Source organism: Bradysia coprophila, chromosome IV (assembly GCF_014529535.1).
Source record: "Bradysia coprophila strain Holo2 chromosome IV, BU_Bcop_v1, whole genome shotgun sequence".
Classification (NCBI taxonomy): Eukaryota; Metazoa; Arthropoda; class Insecta; order Diptera; family Sciaridae; genus Bradysia; species Bradysia coprophila.
In genome coordinates this window covers 3,491,906-3,509,639 of record NC_050738.1, presented here as the reverse complement: position 1 = coordinate 3,509,639, position 17,734 = coordinate 3,491,906, and the positions used below count along the sequence as shown (strand labels likewise).

General features: G+C 36.3%; 1 protein-coding gene and 1 long non-coding RNA gene across 2 annotated transcripts in view; one reads left to right on the top strand and one right to left on the bottom strand.

Annotated features, from left to right (window-relative positions):
* Window positions 1-16,912, top strand: part of LOC119085843 — a 28,714-nt gene extending 11,802 nt beyond the window's left edge. The window contains exons 2-5 of the mRNA XM_037196349.1: window positions 4,973-5,074; window positions 5,137-5,407; window positions 15,266-15,519; window positions 16,520-16,912. Of these exons, the coding sequence (XP_037052244.1) occupies window positions 4,973-5,074; window positions 5,137-5,407; window positions 15,266-15,519; window positions 16,520-16,704 (812 nt within the window). The 3' untranslated portion in view covers window positions 16,705-16,912. The remainder of the gene's footprint in view (window positions 1-4,972; window positions 5,075-5,136; window positions 5,408-15,265; window positions 15,520-16,519) is intronic.
* Window positions 10,551-11,042, bottom strand: LOC119085864. Its single transcript, XR_005089352.1, has 2 exons — window positions 10,865-11,042; window positions 10,551-10,801 (listed from the first exon to the last, which is right to left on the bottom strand). It is a non-coding gene; the product is annotated as an uncharacterized LOC119085864 (long non-coding RNA).
* Window positions 16,913-17,734: the final 822 nt, after the last annotated feature.

Genomic DNA, 17,734 nt, shown 5'->3' with positions numbered 1-17,734 from the left:
GTGTTATGCGTGCAACTCTTTGCAGCTTTTTTAGATGCACGCGGACAGCATTTTGCTGCCCCATTTAGTGTGCTCGCCCAAAGGTTCTCCCTTAGTTTTTCGACGATTTTTTGCAGTTGGTATTTTTGCCAGATTATTTCGCAAATAAATACAACTAGACTTGCAATCCAGCCACACCAAACGACAGTCGGTATAACCGGGTCTGAATCGGTATCAGTTGTAAATTGACGATTAGCATGCAGTTTGAGGACAAATTGTATCGCATCTCGTCGTGCATCTTCCAACCATTTATCAATCAGTCCTGCGCTTTGAAAATAGTGCAGCAATACGTTCAAGTACTCATTGTAAACAAACTTTTTGTCAGAAGCGTATGAGTGCAAGCTTTGGACAATATACGGTTTAGATATCATGTAGTATGCTTCTAAATCTAATCGCTTCTGTACTTCCAACATTACTTTGGCTTCCGTATATACAGCTATAAATGCAAAAGATGTGTTAAATGACATTGCTTCCTTGTTTATTTGTTTAATGTTTAGGTCATGCACTTTTTTCCTCCATCCACTATGCGGTGATAAGATTTCCAATATTTCTATGAAATATTCCGAATTACTTCTGTCATGTAGCACAGGTATTGAGGATTCATAAAGATCGTCAAACGTTTTTATTTGATTTTGATAAAGTGGCATGGTAGCATGACTAAGAAAGATGGACAAAATCTCATTTACAACCACAAATCCTACGAAGGTTAAAGGCACAACAATATAAACGTCTGCGGCAAGCAGTTGCTGATATTTGATTCGTGTATTGTCGTGCATTATAAGATTTAGAACATCAGCAGCCGACTGAAACAGTGAAATTCTACTTTTTTGCAAGTGTCTTGAGACGATAAGTACGAGACATGTAACAAAAATTATGATGAAAGTGTAGCCGAAGAGATTTTTACTCGTTAAATTTGTCAATACAGTCATGAATCCCGTCCTTCGTTGAGCATGCGGAACCATCATCACTGAATGGGCGATTTGATGCGGATAAATCGTAAAACTATCATTGGTTAGTATTGTCTTATACGGCAGTATATCGTCTGTTGACAAATCTCTTTCGAACTTACTCATATTGCTCATCGAAGTTGTTGCATTTAATTTCCGAACTACAGTTTTCCAGAACATGGCATCTTGTGGATAAATGTCTCCATCATGAGTGTTAATGAATCGAATTGGATGTCGTCGAAAATTTGGCACCGTGGCCGGAAAAAAGTGCTCAGGAGATGCACTGCCTGTCACATTAATCATTATGTTTTCTCCAAACGGATTATATTTGAAAACATTCAGCAATGGCTCCGAAATGGTCCCATTCTCATAAAATGCGATGAAAATGTTCAAGATTTGAACGCGCTTACTCCATCGAAATAACTGTTCCACCAATTGTGGACCTGCGATTGGATGTGCGAAGAAAATTCCAATTTTCATGTTAAGTTGCAATTCCCGAATCAGTTTGATCGCAATTAAAAATTGCGAAATTGTTTCAAAGGTTGAACGTTCGATGACAACACACAAAAATGAGATTTTGCTGGGTATAACTTTTAATGGCGGCGGTCGTGCTGGGTGAGGACTCAAAACCGTCTGAGGTACATATTTGTCGTCTCTAACTTCAGTATTCGATTCTGTGGAAATGTAGCGATGATGATACGTTGTTGATTCCAATAGGAAAATATTGTGATCAAAGTCAAAAAAATCATTCAATCCTTTCACCAGACTTCTCTCTTGATCCTCTTGGTAGTAACAATGGACAGAAGATACAAAGAATAAAATGGTAGAAGCGAACGCGTATGTCATATCGTCTTGTTGAGCAGAATTTTATATTTTATCTGGAAGAAGAAATGAGTTACCATGTTCTAGTTGATGTTAAAGGACATGGTATCATGCACTCACTAACTTTAGCCAATGTTAGCTATTCGCAGATGTGAGACTGTCCCTTTCACTATTACGCGCTTTGAATTGAGCTACGTGTTAGTAAAGATAATTTATGTTTGAGCTGAGTCGAGAACAATGTAAATTATTACAGTTTTCAATTAACAAGTTTATTGCGTCGATTTCACAGAATTGAGAAACAGAATAAAGTATGCAGCCCGAAAAGGCTGCATCAAATTAATTTTTCTCAAACATAAACGACTAGCATGGGCGGTATTGGGTATACACTGAAAACAGTTATTGTCCGAATGCACCGGTACTAATCAAAAATTGTAGCTTTCGTTTGCGTGTCTCGTATCGCATTTTTGATGATTTCTTTTCATCAGTGTCCTATTTGAAAAATGTACGACAGCAATAACAACCAGGAATGGGTTGGCCTTACATAAAAATCAGTTTTGGTTGTTGTCGTTCGACCGGTTCTGAGAAAAGCGAGCAGTTTGTTGAAAGCTAACACATTCGTGGTCGTTATTGCAGTCGTTCATTTTTCAAAAAGGATTCTGGTGGAAAGATATCATCAAAAATGAAATACATTTGAGGCACACAAATGTAGGCTACAATTTTAGCTCCGGTACGTTAGCTTCTTAAAAGCGAATGCTAAAAAAGATTTTGAGAAGCTAGTAACAATGTTTTTCCTATACGATGTGGAAAATACGCGAGAACTCAGGGCGTCAGCGGTAATTGTGGTGTTAGGGAATCTCGCGCCGCTTCATTCACAATAACTCACAAAGTGACATCTTCCTTATACAAAATGTGTCAAAATGTGAATTATTGTGAATGAAGCGGCGCGAGATTACTAGCAACCGTAATTGTCCTAAAAAAAATCGATGAAACTTTGGTGAACCACCATTTTGATATGACGAAGTACGAAACGATTCCTCAATAAGTTTTGGTTCAGTCTTCACAAAATGACCAAAATAACCAATCAGATTTTCATGTTTTCGCTTCAATATAAAATGCCAGATTTGCCAACTCGTCTTTGTTCGCTTCTTTATGAACGAGTTGTTCGCAATGCTTCAAAAATGTACCAATTTTTATAAATAAATGTTTTTCTAGATTTCTTAGGGTGTATCAGTTAAAAAAAATTTCAATCTAGTTAAATGCATCAAATATCTAATACTCACTGGATATCATCGATTTTTTGAATTTTAATTTTAGTAATGGGCCCGTCACACCCATTTACTATAAGTGAATCAATTGCACCAACACCTATAAACATTTTGTCCAGCTCAGCTGTAGTCGTTGTACGAATGTACTGTACAAATTCGGGACAAGTACATTATGTTAACGTAGCAGTAATATTAACAGTACAGCTGTATCAATGTACAGTTGGGCGAACATTGGTCTTCTGATCGAAAAATAAAAGTTGTACAGAAAATATTATTCAGAATTCAAAAATTTCCATTTTTAAACTACTTAGTACATTTGTGACAGTTGGGATCAAAAGTCTATTTCATCTATCAAAGAGTCAAAGTGAAACGTCAAAAAGAAACAAACATGCGAAGCGGTCGCCAAATCGTTGATTTTTCTTTACTAATAGAATTCAGGAAAATTGAACGAATTTGTGTCTATCTTTGTTTGACGTGTTAAACGTCACTTTGACAGATGTAGTAGACCGACTTTTGATCCCAACAGTCACATTTATTTACGTCAACTAAATTTGAAAAAAAAAAAAATCGCGATACATGCGATTCGAACTCGAGACCTCCGACACTCCAATCGACCACCTTACTTATGTTTGGAAGACATTATGTGGGAGCTATCTTATAATATCGTACGTCTCTGCTGTACTGTCTAGTTTAACATTATTTACCTCTCACATATGGTTATTGATAACGTCGACCAAAATAATGACAAGATCTGGGTAATGTAGTCATTTATACAGTAAAATGCATGTTAAAAAAATTGAAGGACAAGATTTGAAATCAACAGATTAAAAATATGATCGATGGAAGTAATAGACCAGATAATAATACTGGTCATATGCTTGCCGCAATTAATTAATTCAAAATGTACAGTGAACGACATCTCAAATGTCTCACTGTCATTTTTTTCAGAGAATGTCATTGTGAATTTGCAATGGCACAATAAAATTCTCAGAAAAATTTGACAGTGAGACATTTGAGATGTCGTTCACTGTATGTCGTCAAACCTTGAAACGGAAAAACCATTTTTTCGTAATTTAAAAATCCATCTAACAACCATCGAAACATGGTAATACTATGTTGTGAGATTATTAGACTATAGCTGAAGCCAGAACATTAGCCTATGAGACATGATATTTTCTCTCACACGTAAAAAGGATTCATTCCACTCATAATGGTATCATCCTTTTCTGTAACATCGATATCACAATTGAAACGACGCTTGCAGAAACAAGTCTGAAAAAAATCGTAAATTCCTACCTGTTAGATACTTACTAGCTAAAAGTTTTCGTGCTTACTGTACAAAAATAACCGATGACCTCTCTTGGAGGTGTTCTCTTTATAGTGAAGTGATAGACTTTCTATCAAACACTACAAGATACTTCTTTAAACAATTGAAGTAACAGATTTAAACGTTTTGTTGCGGAGACGAACTCTCTGCTGTTTGTAAAGGGTTAATTTGTTTGACACATTCAGTTAATTTAATTGTCGAACGACTTTTCTTTTAATAAAATAACTTTTCGCCAAAAAGACCAACAAAAAAAATGAAAACTCGGTTTGATTCCAAAAGTTCAAATGTTTACCCCACTTTTTTGTTAATTTTTTTTGTTCGATCGTCAAAAAAAAAATTCTTAATTTATCTCCGGCAAAACAAAAAAAAATCAAAAAAACAGACGAATTAATGAGATGCAATTATTTACATGAAAGCAGATAAAATTTCTCGCTCAGTTTCATTTGTTCATTAATCATCAATATCATTTCGATGAATTATTCATCAGTGGATTCAGAGAAATTTATTTTTGTAGAAAAATACCGAGTGACAAAGTCAATCGTTTTTCATAGCGTCCAATTCATTTTTTACAGTAAAACGAGCTAGCCCGAACCCTAATCCAGAACCCGTTCAAGCGAGCGAAAAGTCTACTCAACAGCTAACCGAAAAGAAACCTGCACCACAAAAGCGAGGAGGTAAAATTGAAACTTAAGACACATATTTGGTGCAAACGAATGTGAACCACTTTTATGTTCAGTGAATGCTCAGCGCCGTTTTCCGGATCTTATTGATGGAGTGGACGAATATTTCGAAGATACGGACTCTGGCCTTCTGTATCCGGAAATAAAGGAGTTGGAGGAATACCAACCACTACCGTATCCGTACAGACCGAACATCAATGCGTATGACAATCTGCAGAGTATTCTAAACAATGGTTACGAGAGGCCGATTGCCATGCCAGTGGTACCAAATCCAGTGTATCCACGATACTTTCCAGATCGAAAGAAACGATCAAACGGAGGATTACGGTAAGTTGACTGCTGAACGGATGAAAGTTTGGCTGGCTAGGCTAGCCAATTGAATTTAATTTCCTGAATGTAAACGAAAGCAAACAAAACGTAAAACTTATGAGGCCCTAAGATGACACAAGATAAGACAAGTATCACATAGTCACTTTCGTTCAAAGGCCGACTGATGTTTACAAAGAATTTTATTTCAGTTGGCTTTACATGGGCTATATGAGTACATCGTATAGCTTACTGCGTACTCCCTTGGCTGTACAGTTTTTATTAGCATAATTAAAACCGCTGACAAGCTACTCCACTCATAAATTTTCCTGTCGGCATTAAGGGATACATTATCATTTAAGGATTTAAGACGCAATTAACTTTCAATATGTACGTACTACCCTCTAAAAGTTCTTTAGCCTCGAAAACCGTCCAGTCATAATCGCAAACAAAGTGGATGGAATATTTTATTCAAACGAGCACACCGAAGATATATACTCTTGACGGAACCGTTACTCCCATGTCCCATGAATAATAGAACAAAAATTCTGTTTATTTTTTGCGCTTGGAAATTCAGTTGGATGACACGAGATATTGATGATGTGGAAGTAATTGTTTGATGTTGTTAAACTACTATGTCGCATAATTTATTTGACGACAAAGAGAGACGGGGGGCGATTCTATTTCGTTTTAATGCTCTGGGTGGTACACGGAGTATGGGAGGGATATAAGGTCAAGATTTTCTTGTCACAACCTATGCATCAAGCGTTCCGTTTTCGATGTGAAAAGGTATTGTTGATTCGACAGATAAAATGTTAATTTATTCCTTCAACGATGTGGATGGATGTACTGAATAAATGAAAATCTTTCATTTTCATTTTAATTAATTTTTATTTTTGAAACGTAAATTCCATAATTTGATATTCACGATGATGTACATGATGAATAGGAGTTTGGTGCGTCTGGTTGGATTCTTTTTGTTTAGCTCAGTCATTTAATTTGAGATTTTTTTTTTATGAAAGGACTGCTTCCATTTTCCTTGTATTTATAGAATTCTCGAATCAGATAAGTATATGACGACAGAGAATCTACATCAAAGGTAAATAAAATTCATAATAAAATGTAAAAAGGGCAAACGTACATCCAAGCTATATTTCCGTAGCATTAAATTGAGTCAAATCAAAACTCGTATTAACTGTTGGATATACACATTTTCAAAGGTCTAAGTTCCATTCAATGTGTTCCTCCGAGATATATTTATTTACGTACGGGACGATGTTTTTATAGCATTTGCTCACTTTCGAATTACTTTTCCGTATTTAGAGGACATGTTGTGTATAGGGTGTTGGTAATTTGTATTTCGATAGGTATGCGATCGATAACGTGGGCGAAAATGTTATTTTTATGATTGTGTCCGATTGATACACATTAACCTATTGTAAACGCCTTTTTTAAACGTTGTACCACCTCTTTAGTGGTACTATATAGGTCGCAACGAAATTCTCTGTTTGACCAAACCATCCACTGATAGGATCGTAAGACATATCCTAAAATCCAAGTCACTAACGGAATGCTAGACCATCTCAGTGGAAACTTTTCCATCCTTCTTTCTTCTTTTCAAACTTTTACTTTACTTTTATTAGTTAAAACTAGTGAAGTAACAGATTTTGTTTCAATCGATTGAGACAAAGTTAAATCGAATGAAGTAATAGATCCGATAACGACCATGTTGAAATGACTACTGTTCCGTCTGTGAAAGGTTCAGTCTGTGAACACTCGATATGGCCATGAAATCAATTGAAGAAATTCTTTTTCCAAAACATCTTCTTTCATAAATCCACTGAATTCTATCAACATATTTCGACTTCCATTTTTCTTTTTCAAATGGTAATAAAAATTTGGTTTCGCTTTAAAATCTGTTATTTACGTGGCCCTATAATATCATCCTCATTTCTCGCTCCAGTCATCTTAATTCAAAGAGAAAATCTAATGTTTTCATAAAAATATTATTCATCGCTTGCGGGTGGGATTTTGCTGTGCGTGCTTATGGATTTAATTTCGTACTTACATCTTGGTTCGCTGTTAATTCATTTATTTTTTATTGAGAGCGTTTCGTGTGTTCGGGGATGAACAATTCCAGCAAACAAATAATATTTTATTCACCTAAGCGGTAATTGTGACGGTAAATAAGGAGGAGACAAATGAGAAACGATTTGTTTTTCTAATTATTTAAATATAATTTGATATAGATGCAGACTACGTGAAGCTTCAGCGATTCGTGTCGCTGCTTGTCTTTGAAACTTTTTTTCTTGATTTTCATTGAATTTTCCCGAATTTTCTGAATTTTCAATTTTCAAGATTTTCTAGTTTCTACTTTCTACTAGATTTTCTTGACTCTTTTGCCTTTTTTCACAAACGAAAAATCGAAAAATTTTTGAGACAATTTTCTTGATTATCTCGAGAAAAAAATATCAAAAAGGTACGTAGTGATCCATGACCTTCACTTCTTCATATGTTGTGTCACATCACCCATCGTTTTTTACTTTTGTAACTTTCTTTGAGTCGGAGCTTTCATCACGGCCGGACTGGATACAGCGGCCTGTGGTAATTTGGTGCCAAAATTTTGTAAAAGAAGTCATTAAGTCGATGACACGGCTAAAAAGCATTTACAGCAATAAACTTGTGTGTGTGAGTTCACCGTTTACGTAGTTTAAAAGTGTGTTCTTTTGGCACAGTGTGCCAGATTCCCCGATACCCCAATAACTCTTCGGGCGATGAATGTCGAAAATTTGTATATTACCAACGTACTTCAAGCATGAGCGTTACTCTAAATAGGGTACTGAAACTTGACAGTGTGTCATATAGCTTCGATAATGCCAGTCCGAGTCTGACTTTGGAACATATTTGCGAAAAATCTTCGAAAAGCCTCATACGTGAAACGTAGCGCTTCTCTGCAAGATTAACATTTTCGTTCAGGGATTCGAAATTGCAATTTAATTATAAGCGAACCACACAGCTTTTCTAATATTTTATACAAAATTGCATCATTTTCGAGCTAACGAACGGCGATACACAGAGTATAATACTCTTTTCACTCGAGGCATTATCCTTTGAAATTTTATTTACTCAGAGGACTTAATATCTTTGATAAATGATTGTGTACCTTCCACTTACCACCTCCATACGACCGACACGTGTCCTATATTCGATGAATTATTGAGCACGTTTACCCACTCTAGCAGATTATTATTGTGTTTACAATGCAGCAAAAAACATAATTTAGTATTTATTGTTGGTAACGTTTTACAGGCTTCCAACTGTTACATCATGCTGGTTTCAATATACCGTCTATACAGTCAAGATGACGAAAGAGAAAAATTAAATAAATTTACGAAAAGGACGATTTGTTGTACGTCCTTTGATTACTGTGCAATTATTAGATTGCTACTGATTTTACTGATGACGGTAAATTAGAGAAAAAATTGTATATTTTTCGTAGTTGAAGTTTATTGATGTCAGACGAATAACAACCATTAATTATGCTGTTACATAATTATAGAGTAGGGTTTCCTATATTACAATTTCATAAATTGAAGGAAGGTCACAAAGTTCAATGGGTATGGCTTTCACAAACGGCTAGTTATATATTATGAGTAATAACGACAAAATAGTGTCGTATGTTAAAACTGATGAAGTACAAGATTTTGTATGATGGCGATGCTATCATGGCGGATTCTTTTTTAGTTCTTTTTATAGTAGCTGATACAGTGATACCTTCATCCGCTTGTCGTTTGCAATAAGATTAAAACTCATTCACTTGAAATTATTTAAATCGCGAGATATTTCTATTTTTCTTGTTGGAATAACCTTTTTAGACTCTTTTAGTTAAAATTCAGTTTCTAGTTCTTGGAACCTGTCTCCCCTATCCATTCCCAGCTCTAGAACTCAAGTATTTTCAAGGATCCTGAACTAGTATCCAGCTATTCTCAACGCAAATGGTATTATTGAGGCTACAGTAGGTCAGTTCCTAAAATACCACCACTCCCATCCATTCCCAGCTCTAGAACTCAAGCATTTTTAAGGATCCTGAACTGGTATCCAGCTATTCTCAACGCAAATGGGATTATTGAGGCTATAGTAGGTCAGTTCCTAAGATACCACCACTCCCATCCATTCCCTGCTCTAGAACTCAAGCATTTTCAAGGATCCTGAACTGATATCCAGCTATTCTCAACGCAAATGGAATTATTGGGGCTACAGTATGTCAGTTCCTAAGATACCACCACTCCAATCCATTCCCAGCTCTAGAACTCAAGTATTTTCAAGGATCCTGAACTAGTATCCAGCTATTCTCAACGCAAATGGGATTATTGAGGCTACAGTAGGTCAGTTCCAAAGATATCACCAGTCCCATCCATTCCCTGCTCTAGAACTCAAGCATTTTCAAGAATCCTGAACTGGTATCCAGCTATTCTTAATGCAAATGGGATTGTTGAGGCTACAGTAGGTCAGTTCCAAAGATACCACCAGTCCCATCCATTCCCTGCTCTAGAACTCAAGCATTTTCAAGAATCCTGAACTGGTCCCCAGCTATTCTCAATGCAAATGGGATTATTGAGGCTACAGTAGGTGACCAAAGATACCACCAGTCCCATCCATTCCCTGCTCTAGAACTTAAGCATTTTCAAGAATCCTGAACCGGTATCCAGCTATTTTCAATACAAATTGGATTATTGAGGTTCCTAAGATACCACCACTCCCATCCATTCCCTGCTCTAGAACTCAAGCATTTTCAAGGATCCTGATCTGGTATCCAGCTATTCTCAAAGCAAATGGGATTATTGAAGCTGCAGTAGGTCAGTTCCTAAGATATCATCACCACCAGCTCTAGAACTCAAGCTATGTGATAGATCAACATTTCAGATCCAGTTTTCTAAATACATGGTATAATAGACAATACATTAGGTTGATTATTAGCTCCTTTTATAATCAACTCCCAAGTCAAGGACTAATAAATGACTTCTGCTTATACACTGTAAATTACTGAGATAGGTTCTTCGAAAAACATAGGGAACTTTTTGTAGAATTTCGGTTTGTCACAGATGATTTTGAAGTCATTCAGCTACTCGGTACATGTTCAATCTCAACAGTTTCGTTTTTATTGTTCACATTTTTTTATACAGAATTCTTATTATTAGACCTTCGTCAGCTCATTTATCCTTCATATGGTACTCTTTGAAACAGTTCCTGTATTTATTTAGGCATAGGTGTACCTTACATTTGTCACAAATTATATTAGAAGTTGAATCGCATTTTTCAAATAGACATGTCGACCATTTTTCGATGCACACGGGCAAATGATTACGTTTATCATACCGGCTTTCTTCAGTCGATCGACGTTCATGTGACTCGTCTCTGATAAGACATGAAAAATAATAGATTTCTTCAAAAATCATGTACCGAATATCGACAACTAACCTTTCACTAATAGCGGACATTATACGTCTGTCTGAATTCAAATTGTCTTCAAAAAATGAATTGAAATACCGAGATCGGTAATTTTATTTTGACCAAAATTGAAACGCACAAAAATAAAAACGACTGTAGACTGCAAAAACGACTGCAAAGTGAATACATAAAGTACAGAACACAGCTGCTGCTTGTTGAATAATTCCGAGAAAAAATAAGTAAAACTGGATCTGAATACCCATCGCCTCAATGCAAGTGACGCAAGTTCCCATTGACCAAAAAAATTAGAAAAATCTGAGTACTTCCTCGTTGTTTGGTAAACATCTTTTATATTTTTTCTATAGTTTTTGTACAATTAAGTGATTAAGAAATTCGTGTTTTTATTATACAATGGAATTATTATAATCTATTCCTTCATATTTACTAAACTGGTATCCAGCTGTATTGCAAATGTGATTATTGAGGCTACATTAGGTCCGTTTCTCAGATACCACCACTACCATCCATTCCCAGCTCTAGAACTAAAGCGTTTTTAAGGATCCTGAACTGGTATACAGCTATACTTTCAATACAAATGGAATTATTGCGTTTACAGTAGGTCCTTTCCTAAGATAGCATAACTCCAATCCATTCCCAGCTCTAGAACTACAGACCTACAGCTACAGTAGGTCAGCTCCTAAGATACCACGACTCCTATCCATTCCCAGCTTTAGAACCTAAGCATTTTTAAGGATCCTGAATTGGTATCCAGCTATTTTCAATACAAATGAGATTGTTGAGGTTAGTGTAAGTCAGTTCCTAAGATAACATAACTCCAATTCATTTCCAGTTCTAGAACACAAGCATTTTCAAGGATCCTGCCGAATCCGGCCATTCTCAATTTTTACTTTGACCGAAATTGAAACGCACAAAGACACAAAATTCTAACGTCGCATATCGAATACAAAAAGTATGGTGCACAACTGCTGCTTGTTGAATAATTCCGAGAAAACAAAGTAAAACTGGATCTGAATACCCATAGTCTCGATGCTCAGTGACGCAAGTTCCCATTGACCAAAAAAATTAGAAACTTAGTACTCACTTCCTCGTTGTTTGGTAAACATCTTTTATATTTTTTCTATAGTTTTTGTACAATTCAGTTCAGTTCGTATCTTTTTATACAATGGAATTATCGACATAATCTATTCCTTCATATTTATTAAACGTTTTAAAAGGTAAAAATTCTGATAAATAAACGGAAGACAATTCAAAGGATGTGAGTAAAATAATGAGTTTTTAAAATTTGCAATGTTTGAAAAATAGATGGAAATGACTTAAAAGTTGGTTTAAAAGTTAGAAAATAAGAAAAATTTATTTAGACTATGGCTTCTTATGGTACTCGCGGTAGCAGTTATGGTTTAGATTCAAACAAAGATGAACTCTGCACTTTGAGCAAAAGACCTGTGACTTACCATTGCATGTCTCCAATTTGCATCTCACTCGTTTTTCCGAATACTCTGGAACATGCTCGAATCCATCGTATCGAATGTGGTCATCCGTACGTCTCTCTCGTGACTTATCGACTCGTTGATTTTTCGATCGAACTTCATCGAGTGTTATCCGAGAACTTCGCTTTGCAGGCAATGGAGGATACACGAGTTGGTTGGCAAGATCCATCCGAAATGCCAACAAGTCCATTACTTGTCTCTTAGGAATTTCCGATTTATTACAGTCAATTCGATACTCATTCCATGATTGGACGATCGCAAAATCAATGAAATGTGCTATCATCCGTAACGTCCATTTTTTCGACCGAATCGAAATTCGGTAGTAACTGATCATTTGGTTCATCAAATCGACACCACCCATGTTGATATTGTACTCACGTACAATTTGCGGTCGATTGATGGCAATCTTTTGATGGGATGATTTGTCGTAGCGAAGAGCAGTGTCAACCTTTCCAATGCCAACATAATTCGACGCCAAGGCAACGCATTTATTGTCACACCATTTCACACAAGTTACAGATCCGTTGGAGCTCACCAATTCCTCACAACATCCCCGTCCATTCTTCTGCATTTCGGCGTCGGATGAGAATGGCGGTTTCGCAAACCGATCGATTCTTATGGTTCCAGCGGCGAGTATTTTTTTTTGCAGTAGAATTTCGAATACTTGAAAGGTAGAAAAGTAATTGTCGAAGTACAATTTGTGTCCGGGTTTGTCTATACGCTTCACCAAATGCAACACCATTGTTGCTCCCGATCCGAATGTGTCCAGACTTTTTGAATCGAATTCTGTGGTTGATCCCTGATAGACAACAAAATCATAGGCCAAACCGCTTTTGCCACACAAAACCAAATTCTTGACACCCCATTTTATTTTCGGTTTGTTTTTAACGTATTGTTTGACTCCTTTAGTGACTCTTCCACGAAGAGGGATCATTTGTTCGTCTATGGAAAGATTCTCTTCGAGCGGTAGTTCAAGACATCGTTTTCTCACCGAATCCATTAGTGGACGAACTCGTGCGAACTTGTCAGTGCAGCCATCGGGTATTTTTTCAACATCGACCAAATGCACGTTCGTTCGCAACAGGTAAAACCGATACAGTGGAATGGTATCGGTGAACATTTTACATTGCAGATGCTGACTGTAATACATTTCGATTCTGGGGAGCTTTAAATTTCCCATCATAACCTGTAGCCCGATGAATTGCTTGATTTCGTCTTTGTCCGTCGGTCGCCATTTCTTTGTCTGTTGCTGCTCCGCATACGTATTTGTATATGTGACCATGTCATCGAAAAGCGAGTCAGGGATGTACCTCATAAAATATGCAAGTGGCGAGAAGTACTCCTCTTCTAAATCGGAATTTTCGGTTCGTTCAAATGGAAAACTCTGGCTCTTGATAGCCTTACGACACCATTCTATATCACTTTTCGCAGTCCAAATCCATTGGGTGTCAACATTATCTTCAGAAACTTCCCCATCCGGGTCGTTGTTTTCAAATTCTTCTTCATCAGAGTTGGATTCAACAAATGCTTCATCGTCAAGAGTGAGGACAGCACTTCCGATACGTATGCGTTTAGAATGAACCGATTCAGTTTCAATATCACCGTCATCACCGTCACTGTCATCCTCGATGTCCGAATTGATAAAATTATTCCAAATCCCTTCGGTGAAAATCCGAGATGGTTTCTTGATCCTGTACGAAAGAGGAATAATTTCAAACTTTATTTCGTTCTCTCAATCAAAGCCTCTTCAATTTAGACTTAGTTCCCGAACGTAGCCGAGAGATTGAACAACTTTTGAATTGAAGAAACTCTGACTTGTGTCTCGTGCCGTATAAAGGTTCACTTCACGTGTAACAACTTTCAATTTATACAACTAACCTCTTGCTCCGTGACGGCATTATATAAAGTTCACCGAATAAAAACTATTATTTTTATTCCGGAATTTTGATGCAGTTCGAGAAATATATTCTTCACACTGAAGAAAAATTATTATTTTTATCACAAAATAGAATTTTGATGCAAAAAAGAATCATTCGAACACGAAATGCAATTTTGGTATAAACAATCGTTTAGCTACTGTATCGAAATTGACGTTGCGCCAAATTGAATTTGATCGTTACTTTTGATTGCCTACTTGATTGCTGTAGCACAGTATCGCTTACTAGCCAGAGACATGATTTCGAAGTAAATCAGATTATTTATCTCTAAACAAAAATGCGGTCACTGTAGAAAATACAGGTTGGTTCGTATGTCCTGTAGATGATAATAAATTACACCAGTTTTCTACAAATCGACTACTAAGGATTTAAATTATTCAAAATTCAATACCCTGACAATTCCCTAAATAGACTATATTTCTATTTTTGTACTAGGAAGCAAGTATAGCTAAATTTTGCGTCTGTGACAGCTCCAACAGACCACCCTGTATTTTCTACAAAGTCGCTACAAAGGAGATTTTTGACTGAAATAGAATTCTCTGTGAGTTTTTCGAAGAAACTATATTTATATTATTGTGGTTTGGCATTAGCAAGCCAAAACGTTCATCAAAACTCATATTTCGAATTTGGTGGCACCCTGTATTTTTACAAATCGACTACAAAGGACATTTTTTTCCTAATTCAATAATCTGACGATTCTCTAAAGAAACCATATTTTTATTTTTGATATTTTGGCTTTGCAATTCATTGGGAAGACAAAATAAGCGAAAAAAACAGGGGGGGGGGGGGAAGCTAATATATGGAGCCTGACGCAAAATCGGATATCACCCGACCGATCCAACATCTGGAGAATATTCCCTGTCGGTTAAAACTTTCATATCTCTCGACCTACTCGTGTCAACACACACGTTACAATAATTTTTCAGAATGTTCCTGAACAGGAACTTTTCAAGTGAATGAGTTAACTGAATAATGTCATTTTTCAGGCTCAAGGACTCAAAGTTATCACCAGCTGAAATGGTAGCATTGTTAGAGTTGATAGAGGACCGTTCACGAATGGATAACAGTCCATATGCAAACAACAATTTAGATTTTCAAAATTCACCATACGAACTGGAAGGTCAAGAGGATAACGGCGAATGGTGGAATTCGAATGCATGGGCGGAACCATCCGTTCAATACTACGGCAACCCGTACAACAACAATTTTGAACTTGATTCACGATATGGCGGATCGAATTGTGAGTATTTTTTTGAGAAATTTAATTTGCCTGAAAATGTTCCGAAATGTTCACAAGACGAATAAAATTATGGGAAGATTCCCAAGGAGGACAAGTCAATGTCAGTTGAAGAAAGCGATCACCCGAGTATATTCAAAGTGATCTCAAAACTGTCTTAAATTCTCTATCAGCTTATAAATTTAGCCAAGCCTTGAACGACTTTACACGTTTTGATTTGTGATTTTACTTTGCTAGGGAGGTAATGTGGCCTTTCCGTCACTAGGGAAATCCCTTTTCTTAGCTCGTAATAGTTACTTTCCTAACGCATGCTAAAATGCTTTTTTAGCGAATGAGAGATTTCGACATGAATCGGATTCGCTAAAATGCCTTTTAGCATAAGTTGGGAACAACGTTTTTCCTCAATGACGTGGGAAATAAGCGACGAAATCGTGATATTTCAACACTATTTAGGAAAAGTTAAATAGCATACTGTACACGGGAAATAATTTGATATTTCGTATCACGATGAGTAAAAGCACCTCTGGCTGATGCAATCGGTGCATTTTACTCATCTGGATACGAGATATCAAATTACTTCACTGGTACAGTAATCTACTATTATCCAAAAATCTAAATTTCGTGTCGAAAAGTCGTGGTGGAGAAATCATTCTGACTTACACGGCCCGACTGCAGACCTCATCTCCAATATAATAGTGTCATTTTAAAGGTTCATTATTCGGCTAACAACTAGTCAATAGTAATGGTTGTACCTCACAGATGTCAGAGGAGCAATCACTCAGCGATGTGTGCAACCTCACTACATTACCCTAAAAATCAAAAATCGCTCTTGAGACATGGAAAAAACCAATTTAAAAACATTTCTTTCATAAAGATTCTCTCCTGATCCAGTGTCGGGCGGTAAAAAAACAAAAAATTTGACCCACCCTCAACGTTTCGAGCCTTGACCTTGACATACCTCTCCACATACCAACTGAATTGCTTGACATTTTTTCGTTTGTAGATTATCCATCAAAACGATTTATGGTAGCTAAGAAGAAGCGATCACTTAGTCCACGCGAAAACTTGGCTATGGAGAAGTTGGTGAAAAATGCAGCTGCTGGTCCGGGAGGCTTTGACAGTCGATTCACACTTGGTGATCTGAACGTAGCTGGTTCTTCGCACAAACAGCACAATAAGTATTTTTAAATAAATATTTTCCTCAATTAATAACTGAGAGTTTTCTGGTTTCATATGTGCTTGAAACTGAACAAAAAAAAAATATTTTTTTCTAATTAAAAATAATTTGTATTTTACCTTGTGAATTGTCTCCACATAACTTATAATATTTATAACGACCGTTACAACCCAAACAAAAATTAGTCATTGATGGTTTTATTGTATATTTTATCGTAAATAAAAAGAACTAAAAGTATAATTCGTGTGAACATAATTACACTTACAATATCGCACATTTATACGACAGAAAAGTGGCTCAGAGGTGTAATAATCAAATAAACAATTTATATTTGTATCAATGTTTTTATCAAACCCATACACAAAACAGACGTGAACGTATTTACAATTGAGATAAATAAATATTATATAAATGGATATATCAGTCACAAATTTCATTATCAATGTTCTATAATATATATTAACAGTTTACTAAATAGTAAGTGGTAAGGAAATTGTAACTTGATAAAAAAAAATGAAAAATATATCAATTGTTGCTAAACAACAGCTGTTAATAATTTGTCATCATTGCAGCATAGATTCACAGATTCGCGACTTTCCAACCCAGCAAAGTTTAATCTCGCTTATCCGGAGGAAAGACTTTTAGTCCTAGGTACGAACAGTATTTTTCATGCTTCGGGCCGAAAATGGGGACAATTTCTGATTTTTTCTCGAGTTTTCGGCCCTTTGCATGAAAACTCACGTGTGCACCTGCTTTGGACGATTGCACGCCCCTCCTCAACAAAAAAGAAGTTTTTCCGAAATGCACCCAAAAACTAATATAAGAACGCACATCGATTCAGGGACCTATTGGGAGCTCAGAACAACATTCAGTAAAATCGGACCAGTTCCTTCCTCATACAAAATTTTTCGTTTCATGAAATTTCATACACCCCTCTGAAAGCGTCTGGTCACAAAAGTTCAGTGAGTGGACTTATTTTGATCGAAGTTAATTTTTATCTTATAGTCAGAGGTCATACCTTTCTAACGATACCCCACTCAA